Raw genomic sequence first — 16,172 nt, forward strand, 5'->3', positions numbered from 1 at the left:
CAACCCCCTGGTTGAGAACCACTGCACTATATATTTCTGGTAAGGCCTTGGAGGAGGAGCGTGTCTCATGGCTTAAGTGCCACTCAGAGTTTAATACCTACTCAAGGTGGCTGTCCCACCCCTGAGTGCCTCCTCTGCCATCCAGCTTGCCTGTCTGTCCAGCAGCCAGCCAATCGCCTTCCGTCCCCCACCCCTGATCACCCCTCCTCCTTCCACTTCCCTCTGAGGCTTGGAGGCTGCAGATCCCTGCTGCGTGAGAGATGCCCCTGCCGATGAGTTCCATAATAGCTGCCTGCAGCCTTTCCAGGTCCTGGGGGGAGGGGGAGGCTGTCCGCAGAATTCTTCTACTCCACATGTTGTATTCTTGAATGCAACAGGCGTGGCCCCAAGTATTGAATAATGCTGTTAGTCCTTCAAGGTCCATATTGTCTGCAATGTCTCTCAAGAGTCTTAGGTAGTGGTCTTTCACATACCTGCTACCTGATCCTTTTTTTTCCTGGAAATGCTGTTGATTGAACCAGGGACTTACTGCATGTAGAGCAGATGCACTGCAACTAAACAGTAACCCTTCCCGATAAAGACCATGGCAAGTTATATATGCGAAATAAAAAGATGACACATTAAAGCTGCTCACATGTTTTTCAGTTGGCGTGCTTTCAGTGTGCAAAATCTTGCCTAACATGCGTGTCTCCTAGTCACTGATGATCGAAATAATTTAGCCAGTCAGAGTTTGCAATGCAAGGTGCCAGTTTTGATTGAGAAGTTCATTATGAGTGAATCCTGTATTTTCGGTTCCAATGAGGCCTTTGAGCCTTTCAACATAGCCATCATTATGTCCATGTGACCACTATCTTTTAAAAATGCCCTCTGTAGGCTCTATGTGTTAGAAATGTAAGCCTGTTCAGAAAGGGGGAGCCATTTAACAAGAGAGCAAAAAGGCACTTTTGAGCAGGAGTGAATGGGTCAGCAGGAATTCAGGGCAGCAGTGGTTAAGGACTGATGACACATAACCCATCAGCAGAGAGAGGGCTGTTTTAGTGGTACGTGATTAATTGCATAAAAATGTACAAGAGTAGGGCTTGGAAACGTTTTCTCCATGAAAATGTTTGCTGCTTTGCTGGACAGCAGGGAGCATTAAGCTAGTCGTCTCTGACCTTTCCAGCCTTTGGACAGACTGAGCAGGAACCATATGACAGGGCTTGGGGGAACCTAAGTTATATTCTCATTGGTGTCAAGGCCAGGACTGTGAGCAGCAGATGAAGAAAGCCAGGGAGAGGAAATGCAACCCAATCACAAGGCGGTATTCCATAATGAGGAACAAGCCACAAGTTAAAGTCATGGAGTTCTCTCCTGCACCTCTGATTGCTGTTCGCAGTGGCCATGAAAGTAAAGGCAGGAACTATGGCACTCTTGCTGCTGGGGCACATGGCGAGAAAGAAAATTTGATGGGTAGCAGAATTTGGTAGCTCTGCAGGGGTTCTTGACCCAGGAGACAGGGCTCTGCAATGCTCTTGGGAGTTGGCATCTAAGGGTTGAAGAACACTGCATTTAGGCCCTGGTTAACTATCCACATGGGATCTGTAAGTAGTAAAGATTGCCCCCCTTTGTTTGGAGCAGGAAGGCACATCGGTCTCACAGAATTAGATCTGCACTTCTGGTTTCCCGGTATGCTAGAGACAAGTGTCAAACAACTGGCCTGCATACACCTGAGTAAGGCTTACAGCTGGTGCAAAAATTGGTTCATTGTAAGGTTTAGGAACATGTGAAATTCAGGGGAGTGCTGAACCCACCGTTTCTCCCTGTTCCATTTTTTGTCAGCCATAGAGCTGTTTTGTAAGGTTCTCAGCTGGTCTAAGAGGATTTAGTTGATTCTTCTAATAAATTGCATTGGCATATTAGCGTCAGTGTGGTTTACCTGTTGAGGCTATTGCAAGGGGGACAGGAGCACGTAATAAATATCGCTACTTGTTTCCAGAAGGAAACTAGTCATGTTTTCTTTTTTAATGTTACTGTTAGATGGAATTTGAATATCCTGAAAAAACTTAGTATGTCCCTGCTTCTCTGCCTCATTTAAGTTTTTCTCCTGCCAATGACTCAGAAGTTTAATTGTTCTGCTGGTTAAAACGTGCAGTCATCGTATCTTGGCCAGCTGTCGTCTGTGTTCCATGTTGTGGTGCCAGTTTGGTGTAGTGGTTAGGAGTGCGGACTTCTAATCTGGCATGCCAGGTTCGATTCTGCGCTCCCCCACATGCAGCCAGCTGGGTGACCTTGGGCTCGCCACTGCACTGATAAAACTGTTCTGACCGAGCAGAGATATCAGGGCTCTCTCAGCCTCACCTACCCCACAGGGTGTCTGTTGTGGGGAGAGGAATGGGAAGGTGACTGTAAGCCGCTTTGAGCCTCCTTCGGGTAGGGAAAAGCGGCATATAAGAACCAACTCTTCTTCTTTCTCCTCCTCCTCTTCTTCTTCTTCCTCTTCTTCTTCTTGTGAAGTGGATCTGCTTTAGGCCTTTACTGTGATAACTGTAGCTTCTGTGCAGTATCACGATGCACCTCTGGACCCTGGTGGATCTAAAAAGAGGAACGAGTTGCTGCTTGCTTAGATTACTGAGAAAGGTTTTGACTCAAGACACAGTGTTGTGATGGCCAAATATTGACCAAGGCAGAATGCAATTTTCTTTATTGTTGTTGGATTATATGATTCTGAGTCTTGGAAGTAGGAATGAGACATGCTAGGGCTTGCGTAGCTTATCCATTGACTGCCAGAGAATGCCTGCTGTGTTTACGCTTAGATTTCTGCAAGCTTATCTTGAAACAGCCGCTAGAAGTAATGCAGTAGGGACAGAGGAGGATATGACCAGGTGTAACAGTCACCTACTTTTCGGTTACTTTATGGAGAATGACATTAAAAATCTGTTTGCAAGCAACAGGAAACAAATAATTAGGATTCCTGGGAATCAGCAGAAAGTTGCCTTTCGTTCAGGCACCGTGTAGCTCCTCAGACCTGTCTGGTGCTAGAAATAACAGCATAATTTCAGAACTCTATCTACAGACAAATCTAGCTCCTATGATTGTTTTGTGAGCAAAAAACCCTGAACAGTTATAACAAGAACCATGCCTGGGCTGTAACCTAAAATTCTAGCACTTGCTATCATGAACCAGTATGCTTGCACACGTGATGGTTGGTGTGCCAGCGTCGCTGACGTGTGGGGCTCAATTAAACCCGAATGCAATGCGCTCAAAATTTCCTTGGCTAAAAGCTCAAGTATTGTATATTCTCTATTGCTCTGTTTTGACGGCAGTCGAGATACTTCCGTGAATGTAGGAGTAAAACTAAGGCACCAGCAGATATGGCCTTAAGCCAACAGCTGAAGGCCAAAGGGAGAACTAAACTATGTCACGGAAATCAAGGCTGTTTAAGTCTAAATGGACAGTGCCTCCTTTTACCTGGTACGTGCAACCTGATTTTAAACAGGAGGGGCAGCAGCGAGCATATGTATTGGTTTTTACATTGGCATATCTCAGTCCAGCATACAATGAATCCCTCCTTGCTGGGAGCTGTTTTAGCCTCTTCCAAAGTGCAGCCAGCTGAGTGCTGTATCAGAAATGGGGCTGTGTAATTGCGGTCTTGTTTAGCTGTCTCCCCACTTCCCCCGTGTTACGATGGGATGGTGTCGGTACTGGACGAATGGCCTGGGTGGGTTGTCAGACAGCTTGCTAGAGGTGGAAGTTGTGTGCCCAGTCCCTTTATCATCATTTAAAGTTCCCACCTGTAGCAAAAGTATTAACTATTAGGCAAGGAGAAGTTAACTGTTGGCCTTCTTACTAGAACTTACCTAATATAACCGAGTGCCACCTTGCTACTTAAAGCAATAAAAAAAATTGTCATGCACAAGCAAAAGAATGTGTTTTGTTTGCTGAGAAGCTTAGAGGCAGCAAGTTCAGTCAGCAGAAGGCACTAAGGCTTTTCGGTATCCACATGCAACGGAATGAGGAAGTAAAAATGCAGTAAACCACTTCTGGCTGCTGCTTGGGAATGCCATTTTTAGCAGTTTGCTTGAATGAGGGAAAACCCCTCCCTGAAAGTTGAGAACTAGCACAGCAGGGTAAGCAGACAGAGCTAAAACCTCCTTTCCTGTTGTACTGGTTTTTATTTGTGCCTTTGTTGTTGTTGGAGAACATTATTACTTGTCATCTCTGATCTCAAGTGATAACTGCTTAAGGGTCAATAAACCGGGGGGGGGGGGGCAACCTTTTTGAACCTGTGGGCACATTTGGAGCTCTGGCCTGGCATAGTGGGAGCAGCAACAAAATGGCTGCCACAGGAGGCAGAGCCAGCTACAAACTGATGATCTGGGGCCAAGGGACCAAGCCCTATGAAGATAGGTTGGGGGACTTGGGAATGTTCAGCCTGGAAAAAAGGATGTTGAGAGGGGACATGATAGCCCTCTTTAAGTACTTGAAAGGTTGTCATTTGGAGGAGAGCAGGATGCTTGTTCCCATTGGCTGCAGAGGAGAGGACACTCAGTAATGGGTTTAAACTACAAGTACAACGGTATAGGCGTACAACAGTATATCAGGGGGGAAAATTTCACAGTCAGAGTAGTTCAGCAGTGGAATAGGCTGCCTAAGGAGGTGATGAGCTCCCCCTCACTGGCAGTCTTCAAGCAAAGGTTGGATACACACTTTTCTTGGATGCTTTAGGATGCTTTGGGCTGATCCTACATTGAGCAGGGGGTTGGACTAGATGGCCTGTGTGGCCCCTTCCAACTCTATGATTCTATGATTGCCACAGCTAACTTCAGGTACAGAGTGTAGATCCTTGTCCTGAGATGTCAGCTGCTACCAAAGCAAAGTCTGCACAGCCAGTCCAATTGCCCGTAGTCAATTAGAAACCTGTCTCTGCAAAAGCCATGCTAAGACATGTAGCAGCTATAGGTACCATATTGCACCTATAGGTACCATATTGGTCCTGTTCTGTAGCTGAAATGCTTCCTCATTCTCCTGCATGTGTAGACCAGGTCTGACTGTCTTGAGCCATGGGTAGTGCTGTATTGAGTCATAACTACATCCCAGTGTGCATGATGCAACACTATGGCTGCTGGGGATCTTTCCCCAAAGAAAGCCCTTGAGCATGTTCAAAGTACAATGTGTGGGCTTCCCCAGGCTTTCACCTTTAAACTGGATTAAAAAAAAACATACTTTGATCCAATTCAATTCAAAGGAGAAATTGTAGAGTGGCTGCTGATAGTTTCCATGTAGCCTGTAGACTTTTTTACTATTGAGAAACCCCAGAAGTGGCACAACGGTGCAGAATAAGGTTGGGAAGCATAGCTTTGTACAGGCCCACCCGGGGCCCCATCCCTTCCCACCCTCATCATTGGCCATTTTGGGAGGGGGGCAGGTCAACATAAACCTATATTGTCATATCACCCGATAAATGTTTAAAGAATTTTAAAAATATTTTAAAAATTTACTTCTACCCATTCAGGTCTGCCCTTCCAGAGCCATCAAGAAACCCCATGTTTTCACAAAACCCTGGTTTGGAACACATTTTAAAATCAGACGTTGAAGTATCTTTGCTTGTGGCGCTTGGATTGTGCTAGGTTTACATTTTCCCATCAGAACCACTCTTCTCTGGAAAGTAATGGTGATGAAACAGCAGAAAGTTGAGTTGTCGCTTTTACACCATGCAGGTTCAGGCATACTGGTATTACAGGTCTGGTGCTTGTGCAACTGATGAGTGTTATTTACACCAGAGCTTCCTTCCTTGGTACGTGACTTGCCCAATGCAAAACCCACGTGTTATTAACCAGGAGGCAAGCTCGTATTAGTCACCTGTAGTGAAGCAAAGCTTTATTCATTTGCGGTAGGAAATGCTCTGAAACTGTTTCATTTTAGTCTAAATAACATCAGCTTTTCTCCCTTCCCACAAGGGCATGTTTTTAATTTGCTGTCTAAAACAACGTTATGATTAAAGGATATTGGGAACTATAAATACTTTCAATACAGCTACTTAGTCTGCTGCTGTTTAACCTTGAATCCTATCACATTTCTGCTGCGTTCCAAGTATTTCCTCCCCCCCCAAGGTCCCCCCCAAAAGAGTGATTAACTGTTAAACTAGCAATGGCATCCTGTAGACTAGCATAAAAGGCAGATGAAACTAAAAGTGAGAATAATGTGTGGTATACTGAGCTGCATAAAGAGCCACACATTGCTTATAAATGCGTTCTATGTTCTATGTAACTGTTCCGAAACGTTTTATGTAAACTGCCCAGAGCCGTAAGGAACAGTGATATAAAAATATAAATAAATAATATAAAATATTCAAGATTCTGTGCTAAAAAAGTCTAAATTTACTGTCGACATTATACAAACATATCTATAGCGTGTCTGTTGCACAGTTCTGTAGATTTGCTGTTTGCAATGATTTACTTTTTCTGTCTATCATGCAGTCCCACATATTGGACTTGTGCATGCTTAGGCCAGCTGTGGAATCTTCTAGAACAGGGATGGCCAAACTGTAGCTTTCCAAATGTCCCTGGCAGGGCTCATGGGAATTGCAGTCCGTGGACATCTAGAAAGCCACAGTTTGACAACCTCTGTTCCTAGAGTATGTGATGCGTATCTACCTTTCCTCAACCAGCAGTTTGGCCAGCCTTTCCTCATGCTGATGAAGCAAGAACACATCTTCACCCCTACCCTGAGAAGTTTGCTGGACAGTTTGTCTAGTTTTGGTATGGCCCTACGTTATTTGTGTTCTTTCCTCCATCCCCTGTGATGATTTGATTTCTGTGAACACATAATTTTATTTTTAAAGAAATAACGCTTGGTATGATGGTGGAAATGTCAGAGACCAGCCAATGCTTTATGCACCCTGCCCAAATACATTCCGTAATATGGGCAAACCAGCTGGGAGCCTGAGAGGAATTACTGGATGTGGATTAGTTTGGAAACCTTCAATCCCATACAGCGAGGGTCGTCAACCCCTGGTCCGTCGCCCAGTACAGGGCCACGAAGGCCTCGGTACTGAGCCACCGCCAGCCGCGCCTGCCTCTCCGCCCCCCCCCCCGCAGCGAGAAGCTTTGCTCGCGGCCTGGCTAGCTTCTCGCTGCAGGGGGGGGGGGAGGCAAGCACAGCTGGCGGTACGTGGAGCTGCCACGCACACGCATTTGTGCCCCCTGCTGGCACAAACATGCATACGCGGCAACTCTGCGCATATGCATTAGCGCCCCTGCTGGCGCAAACGCGCGTGTGTGTTTGCACGCAGCTACCGCGTGTGTGCAGCGCCCGGGCTGCCGGCTCTCCCCCACCCCCGGAGGCGGTCCTCAACTGCAAAAAGGTTGGGGACCGCTGCCATACAGGATTCTTTAAGACTTTGCAACATGGTGCCTGCCAGGACCTTTCCTGGTGCCCACCAAGTGTTTTGGGAAAGTGGGTGGGACCAGGTGGGGCTTCTCTGCAGCAAGGCTTCTGATTGATCATTGGAGATTTGCTTGGCTGTGTGGATTTTTAAAAACACCCCTTTAGCAGCAGTTGCCACCCCAGCACTATGTGACTGAAGGTAAGCTGTAGCAGCCATTTTATGGTTGGCTTCTCCTCCTGCAACAGTGGCAGCCATTACGTGACCTACCATATCATGTCAGAAAGTTCCTGCAGGCTCAGAAAGCTTGGGGACCCCTGCTTCAAGACGTCAGGGTTGAGCAGGGTAACGTCCTCCCTCCCTGTTCTCAACACTCCACCCCTCCGGAAACATGCTCAGTCGTCCTTGGACCAGGGCTTTATTGCCTGTGCCTCTGTGGAGTTGGCCAAGTACATAGAGTGTGAAACCTCATCTGTGAGTAGCCTGACTTGGTGGGGGTTGTCATCTACATAGAAGCCAGCCAGATCCGTTTAGTCCCAGATCAAATTTTAGACTGAAAATTGTGTTGTGGCAGAAAGCCTTGACTGCATGAGATATGATGACTGCCTCAGGCCAGACCTTGAAGTCCGTATCTGGTGAGCTCCCACAGAAGTCTGCTCTGGCTTCTGCCAGAGTTGTCATCTGAGATATAAATGTGAGAAGCGCGCGCGCACACACACACACACACACACACACACACACACACACAGGAAGAGCAAGGAGAAACATGGTGTGGCTGAAGCTCTGCCCCACACTGACCCCTGGAAAGTGATATTTGTGCAATGCTCTGACTTCCAAGATTCTACTGGAAGTTTCCCGCATGCTCTCCCAAGATTATCTGAGCCTGAGTAACTATAAAAGCGAGAAACACAGAGCACCAGTATTTTAAGGATCCTGCATTCTTGGCCCAGTACTACATTTCTTTGCAGCCCACACATCACATCATATGTGTGTATAAATACAGTAACTTCCCATAATACTTAGGCCTCTCAACTCCTCCAAACTACAAAACTGCTGGCAAGACTCAGCAAAATAAGTCCTTGAAGGGGTTGTCTAGCTGTAGAAGTGTGGTGGTGTGAGTCCTTTTTTTTCTCATGCCTTCACAGTTCTAGGGGAATGGCTCTGATGATATGCGAAAGGTCATCCCTGCTTGGTGCAGCACATAGTGTCAGCCTGGAAACCCGCGTGCTCTGCCTTAAAAATGGAAGCTGCTGCGTGGCAGAAGAGGTGTACGAATCAACCCCTCAGCCTGTGTGCTGGAAACCGCTCAGTATGTTGTGCTGAATTAACTGTGGTGCCTTTGTGTGTCTTGAATTCTTTCCCAGAAATATTCAACGTACTCGCAGTTACAAATCCATGGTTGTGAAATGTAATGGAAAAATCAGGAAAAGCCAATATGATTATTCTCCTGTGGCCCTGGTCCCCTCCCTTTCGTTCAGATCTAGTTGCCTGCATGCACTTTTCACAGGGTTGTCCCACCTTTGAATTGGAGTGTGTGTGTGTGGGGGGGGGGGTAGGTCAGAGATCCCCAACTTTTTTAAACCTGGGAGCATCTTGAAATTCTGGCACAAAATTCCAAACAACAAAATTTGTGGCAGGAAAGAACCTGTCAAAGGAAAGTTCTTTGATTTTGAATATGCCCATTCAGAGAACTGACATTGCATAGCGGTAGAAAGTGCAGATTTTCATCAGGGAATTTTTTTTTTAATACTTATTTTACAAACTCTGCCTTCCTAAGGACTACCAAGGCAGCAGACAAATTAAAAAACATACATAAGAACTGTTAAAGCTGGTGGGTTTGGGTGGTCCCTCAGGTATGTTAGTCCTAAATTATGTGAGCTTTAAAGGTCAACATTAGCACCTTAAAACAGCTCCGTTGGAGGTAATTCACTCCTGCATTTCTGTCCCATTATTCTGCTTGGAGCAGCAGGGTAGCCCATGTGCTGCAAGCTACCGACAGTGTGGACTTCAAGGAGCTCTTGCGTGCATTCCTTCTGAAAGGCAGCCACTTTGCAGCTCTTAACTAGGCAATAACTGTTACAGGCTCCGGAGTGCTTTGCGTGCCTCAGTCTGATGAACGTGGACTGGCCTACCGGCATCTGTTAAATCACCTCCGAAAACAGATTGCCCCGCCTGCTGCGTTTTTGCATCTGTGACTATTTGTGCGGGGTTTTTTTTTTTCTCCCCGTACCCACTGAAAATAATCAAGCAGAGAGTCTTGTAGGGAAATAAACTATTTGGAAAGTGTCGCTGGGAATTCTGGCAGAAGCAATTAGATGACAGCATAAGTGCGGCCCAATAAAATGGAAATGAAAACTGATGGGCTCGAAAGCGCCCCACTCCTCCAGGGCTCCCCTCCCGTTAGGAAATGTTTTATATCTTCCCCCTGCATTTGAAAAAACTCATCAGCGCAGTGCTATAATTCCTATGGTTTTTGTAATTGGATATTGGCTTTTGAGAAAGGGAGCGAGAATGTGGCGCACGGGCTGTTAACAGATAATTTTTCAACTTTATACATCCTTTCTGTGATCACGGTAATTAGCCAGCTAGCACATTCCCCCAACCCCCACTGATGATACCTTCCTTAGAACAGGCCCCTCTTAAACTATTCTCCCTCTCTCTCTCAAGCTGCTGTATTTATTGCCTTTTCTCCCTTTATTGTTGGGATAGGTTGCATCTGTTTTGAAGATTAGCTCCCAGGGTGCTACTACAATCATTTCCAGCTAAACAGATACTTTAAAAAAGCCCAAACCCCACGCGCGCTGCATTTATTCTGTTAAGCCCAGCACTTTGCAAGTTCCCAAACAAAGAAACTTTGCCCTGAACATAATAAGCTTTCCAGTTTGTAAGAATCTAGGCCTCAATACAGCTTATGGTTTTGGTGTGATAGAGCAGTGGGGATCTAGTAGGGATGGGCCTGTTTTGATGTTATAGTCTGTATAATGTTCCATGCAAGTTATATAATGTTCAGTGTAAACCGCCCAGAGCTGCAAAGAAATGGGCGGTGTAGAAATATAAATAAATAAATAAAAATATCTGTATCTTACACTACAAAAGTGCAACTTTTAGATCAGGGGTAGTCAAACTGCGGCCCTCCAGATGTCCATGGACTACAATTCCCAGAAGCCCCTGCCAGCGAATGCTGGCAGGGGCTTCTGGGAATTGTAGTCCATGGACATCTGGAGGGCCGCAGTTTGATTACCCCTGTTTTAGATAAACAGTTCTGTGTAAGGACAGATGAACAAATAATGTCATTCTTTTAAAATAAAAACCCGTTCCACAGAACAGCTCTGATTGCCTTCTGATTTATTTGGATCAGTGCATTTTGCACGCACACAAACCCCCCCCAAAAAACAGTATAGTGTGATGTATCTCCCTCTATTTTATCCTGACAACCCCCTTGTGAGGTGGCTTTGCCAGCAAGAGAAAGAGAGACTTGTTCAGGCTCACCCAGTCAGCTGGCCCCGTCCCACCTTTTGTTGGCTCCGTTTTGTTTAAGTTTTGATTCTCTTTTCAGTTCTTGTAACAATCGAAGTAACGTCCAAAGCAAATGGTTTCGGTTGGGTTTCACATCAAACTGGGCAGTCCTTTCTTTCCGTGATTGATTGTACTTCTGTGTGCGCGTCTCTATCAAAGTTGAAACAGTCATGTCCAACACAAAACATTTTGTTACAGGTGATCACAACACCCATCTCAACATTCACAGTGCTGGTGGTGACGGGTTGGGTGACGATGGCACCAACCTAGAAGAAGGGGAGAACAGTCCGGATGCCCAGCCGCAGCAAGGCCGAAGGAATCGCAGGGAAGCGTGCACTTGCCCCTACTGCAAAGACAACGAAGGAAGGTATAAGATTGTGTCTAAGATAGCCTCCGACAAGTGCCCTGTGGTGTAAAAAGCTATAAGCAAGAAGGGGTCAAGTTGGCTCTGGAGTTCTTGGGTTGCTTTTAAAATTCAGAACAGCAGCAAATCCATTATTCCAGAAATGGGAGTTGAGGTGCTCAGGTTAAATTCTTGCAAATATGGCTCCCTAAAATAATCTTGTGGCTTGTAGGTTGGTTAGAGATAAATAAGTAAATATTTTTATAGTCTACCCTTCCTGAATGTTCAGGGCATGTAACAACATAAGATAACAATAAAAACATGAAATCATAGATGAATATTCAATAAAACATTTTATATTTCAGTAGCCCCAACAAATTTAACTTGGGGGGGGGTTCAGGTCCTTAGGGCAGATCTTCCCTCAATTCACCAGTGAGGCCAGCACTTCTTGATGGTCCATCAGGGCCTTAACTGGTTAAGATCCCACAGGGCTCTGATCTTTCTCAGTAGAGCCTTCCACCAGGCCAAGGCAAAAAAGGCCTTGTTGACCCCAGTCTCACCTCCTTTGGGCCAGGGACCCTAAGACGGTTTTGGTCAGAAGATCTTAACACCCTTTGGGGGGCATAGTGGAAAAGGTGGTTCTGTAGAGACACTGGTCCCAGTTGAGTTGAGATGCTTCTGCTGAAAGCTTTTGGTCTCATCTACAGAACATTTCTAGGAATCCCTGGAAAGAAAATTACTAAAATTATTACAATTGAGGATGCAAAGCCAGAAGCTGACTGTCTGTAGTCTTGTCTGCTCTCACACTCCCACCCTAGAATTGTTGGTCTTTTGCTGTGCGGGTGGGGATGACCAGCACCCTTGGGTGATTCTGGGTGTCTTTTATAGCCTCATTATCTTCTGTAGGCAAAGCTTGGTCAAGATTATATGTGTCAGCATTTAAAGGCCACAGCCAGTCTGTGTTCCTTCTCTTCCCGTTTGCCATAAACAAGACTCCTTCACCCATTTTCAAGAATCAGCACTGAGCTTCTAGATCCCTGAAAACTACTGAAGATGTTTGAGCATTTCTCCCCTCACTTTCTGCTCTAGGCCTTCAGTCTCTTTACCCATTGTGGTGTTCCTTTTTCACTCTCTCAGTTCTTTGCCAGCTCTGTCTTTTGCAATCCCAGTCCTGGCTTGAAAACTCTGAATTCCACAGCCAAACAATGCAGCTTCTATGACAAAGCCATTTGTAAATCAAATACATACACATAATTCAATCTGCTGCAGAAATCTGGCTTCCTTGTTTTGGAAGCTGCTTTAGAATTGGCAGCATACGTTCAAGTGAAGTTACGCGCCGGAGCTGGTGATTAGCCGTGGAGCTCTGTTATCCATTGGCTGTCCAAAGAGAAACTCCTTCATTATCGTAGGTGTATTATTTCACTTTTTGACTTACCAGAGACCCTTGAGGTGGTTTACAATTAATCAAATGCCATTTTTTAAAATGTCATCATTATTGCCTAGAATAACAGAAGGTTCAAGTAGAAACTTTTGAAACGAGGGGAGTTGCCCTTTTTAATCTCCTTGATCTGCATGGCAGAGATGGCAGGAGAAGCATCTGGCCACCAACCTCAGCACCTGAATAAAGATCTAGTTAAGTAGCTAGTATTGGTGGCCTGGTCAGTTACATTGCCAGAGCTGATGGCTCAAGAACTCTAGTTTCAGAAAAGGTTCCTGTGGAGTAACAGGGCCTCCAAAAGCAAGTTATATTTTTAAAAAAATTAAAAACCCATTGTGCATCATATGTACGTGTAGCACAAGAGTTATGGTTTTCAAGCTCAAAGCTGACAAGACAGGAAAAGAGACAGTTTGGTGTTGGGGTTAGGAGTGTGGACTTCTAATCTGGCGAGCTGGATTTGATTCTGCACTCTCCCACATGCAGCCAGCTGGGTGACCTTGGGCTCCCCATGGTGCTGATAAAGCTGTTCTGACCGAGCAGGAAGATCAGGGCTCTCTCAGCCTCACCCACCCCACAGGGTGTCTGTTGTGGGGAGAGGAAAGGGAAGGCAACTGGAAGCCGCTTTGAGACTCCTTTGGGTAGAAAAAAGCAGCATATAAGAACCAACTCTTCTTCTTCCAAATTCAGAGGTGTTCGGGTATGCAAGCTCCCCATAAGGATAAGTTGTCCTTGCTGACTTGTTAGCATAACAATTTTTTGAGGCCTTGAAAAAAATTTCAGAAGTAATAAATAGGAATGTCTAAAGGAGGAGATTTAAGTCTGTTGAGGGGCCAAGATGTGGCACCATCTGCTTAGATATTGCATGTGTTAAAGCATGAAACATGAGGTGATCGGCAGTGTCATGTGCTAGAAAGGGAAACAAAGTCCTGTTATGGAAAGTTTTCAAAAAGAAGAACCTCGCATACCTTTATTGGGGATTCCTTAAGTATAGCTTTGCCATCTAATGATGGATGGTTCACATATTGGTGGGAATGCATGTACACGAGTGCCTTTGTTTTGAAATCCCCTAGGAGATAATAGTCTCCATTGAGAGCATCGGTTTTTTTTTTAAAGCACCTTGCTGTAATCACTGGGGGGGGGGGCAGTTGCTCTCCCCTTATAGGCAAAAGTAGCTGATCTCAGAGAAAGCCAGACATGGCTTGAGTTCAAAAAGCTATGTGCTGGCCAGCCCAGATCTGCTTACAACAGTGCTGTCTGCATCTTGCCACGTGGGAAAGGGGATCAGCAAGGAAGCCTTGTCTTCTGTTCAGTTCTGACTTTTTTGTGTGCTACTTTTCCGCAGGAGCTCTGGGGATCCGGGCAAAAAGAAACAGCATATCTGTCACATGCCAGGCTGTGGGAAAGTGTACGGGAAGACATCTCACTTGCGAGCTCACCTTCGGTGGCATACCGGGGAGCGGCCCTTTGTGTGCAGCTGGATGTTTTGCGGCAAGCGCTTTACACGCAGTGATGAGTTGCAGCGACACAAGCGAACACACACAGGTAACTGGTGGGAGCCATGGGGGCTTGAGTAGGAAGCAGTGCCTGGTGACATGAAGGGAGTCCTTTTCTCTTATCTTTACCCATTCATTCACTCAGGGTAAAGTGTAGCTCCTTTCAGGCACACGCTTGGTGCTTTCTCTGCCACATACACCTCTGGGGTGGATCGAGTTATCTAAGAAGCCTTTAAACAGTCTAAGGAGGCGCCCTTTGCTTTTAAATGGATCTTCATTCAACAGAAGAGCCGTTTAAGTTGGAGGAAGGCTTCAAACTGCTTGGTGGGGCGATAGGCTAAGGGTCCACCTTGAATATCAGTGCGTTTCATGTTTGTTCATGGCTGCTTCTGGTGCGTAGAAGTAACATTCCTTTGTGGGTAGTACTAATTCCTCATTCCAGTACAAGCTGGATGTCTGAAAGCAGCTCCCTCTTCGTAGAGAACAAATGTGTTGCGGAGGTTTTTCTTTAGCCTTCTCCCACTTTTGCTGGACTTTTCCATACAGGAGTGAGTTGTTTTTTCAAAAATGGAGGAGACAAAACCCAGCATCACAACTGCACAAAACGCACCATAACAACCGAATATGTGCAGGAATTAGATTGAGGGGGTGTCAATCCCCTCAATGGTATTTTGGAGTTAAAAACTCCCCATGAATTAACCTCAAAAAGCATAGAGCAGTAATTTTGTCTGATTCAGAATTGTTTACAAAAGGGAAGAGGGGGAAATTATTCTAGGGAAGGGGTAAGGCAGGCATTCGCTGGCAGGGGCTCATGGGAATTGCAGTCCATGGACATCTGGAGGGCCGCAGTTTGACTACGCCTGCTCTAGGGGGTCATCCAAGGTTAAGTAGCTTTTGTTGTTCACATACTTACATACACACTCAACTCTGCTGCATAGCTTTTTCTCAAGGCTGATCTCATCTAATGAAGGAGGGGGTCAGGAAGAAGTACAGTCCTTATTAATGGGTGAGCAGTCCTCCTCTCTCTAATGGGGACAGATGCATCCTGCGAAGCGGTTGAGGAATGCCCTAGTGTATGTAATGGATTGGAGGGAGAGCACCTCCCTAGAAGCTACTATTTCAGCTTTGTCCCAGTTGCCTGCAGTGAGAATAGAAGAGTAACTGTTAATATACTGGGCCAATTGCAAGAGCTTTGGATTTGTTGTACTCAGGAGTTCTTGTTCAGATAATAAAAGCTTATTTTTGAGCTGCTACTTCCTTTTTTAAAAGTTACTTTCCAATATTTGCTCAGTGACATATAAATTAAAAAAACAAACAAGCTTTTCTGCTGTTTGGTTTGTTTGTTTATTTCATAGAACAGAAAAGGCCAGTTGCTGAGACTTTGCTATCAAGTAAGCTAGAGTGGCAGTGGAAAGGTGATTAAAATGCACTTTCAAAACCAGTTTTTAAAAAGTACAGCCAGCCAAAGTCATATACATATGGTGCAAGGAGGTTATTGTCTCTATCAAGTGATAGATGCAGAAGGCACAATGGTGATGTCCTACATGCATCATGTTTCTATGGATGGTACTCAAAGCTAGGTCTTTCCCTGCAGATCTTAGGAAGTGGGCAGGGAATGTAGGAGAAGGCTTCTCTTGAGCTACCCTCGGCAGGCCTCCAGACAGTCAGGATTTTAATATTGAGCTTGGAAGCCAATGAATGAGTAACTGGTGTGATACATGCTCTGGATCTTGTTAGCTTACCAGCACTCACATTTCCTTACGATCTGTCCCGTTTTCAAAAGCAATCCAGCCTAGAACCATTTTACAATAGTCCAGCATGAAGAATATGAATAACTGTATCCTGATTCAGTTTTCCACTAACAGAAAGGAGTGGGATAACTCCCACTAATTCCTCATTCCTGCTGCAGAACGATCACACACAAGCACCCCGACCAATTTGCCTCTCATGCTATTTCTGAGAATGCCCAGGGAAAGCATTTTGAGACATCAATGGGCTGCCAGTGCAAGGAGGAACCTT

General features: G+C 45.5%; 1 protein-coding gene and 1 long non-coding RNA gene across 5 annotated transcripts in view; one reads left to right on the plus strand and one right to left on the minus strand.

The window, feature by feature from the left end:
• The window catches only part of SP1 (Sp1 transcription factor), a 37,144-nt gene that overhangs the window by 13,359 nt on the left and 7,613 nt on the right, over positions 1–16,172 (plus strand). For all 4 annotated transcript variants that reach the window (XM_077328991.1, XM_077328994.1, XM_077328990.1 and 1 more), the window contains exons 4-5: positions 11,078–11,246; positions 14,003–14,202. In XM_077328991.1, coding sequence (XP_077185106.1) covers positions 11,078–11,246; positions 14,003–14,202 — 369 coding nt within the window. The remainder of the gene's footprint in view (positions 1–11,077; positions 11,247–14,002; positions 14,203–16,172) is intronic.
• On the minus strand, positions 10,692–12,390 carry LOC143833324 (uncharacterized). Its single transcript, XR_013229592.1, has 3 exons — positions 12,329–12,390; positions 11,783–11,946; positions 10,692–11,225 (listed from the first exon to the last, which is right to left on the minus strand). It is a non-coding gene; the product is annotated as an uncharacterized LOC143833324 (long non-coding RNA).

This window comes from Paroedura picta, chromosome 3 (genome assembly GCF_049243985.1).
Source record: "Paroedura picta isolate Pp20150507F chromosome 3, Ppicta_v3.0, whole genome shotgun sequence".
NCBI lineage: Eukaryota > Metazoa > Chordata > Lepidosauria > Squamata > Gekkonidae > Paroedura > Paroedura picta.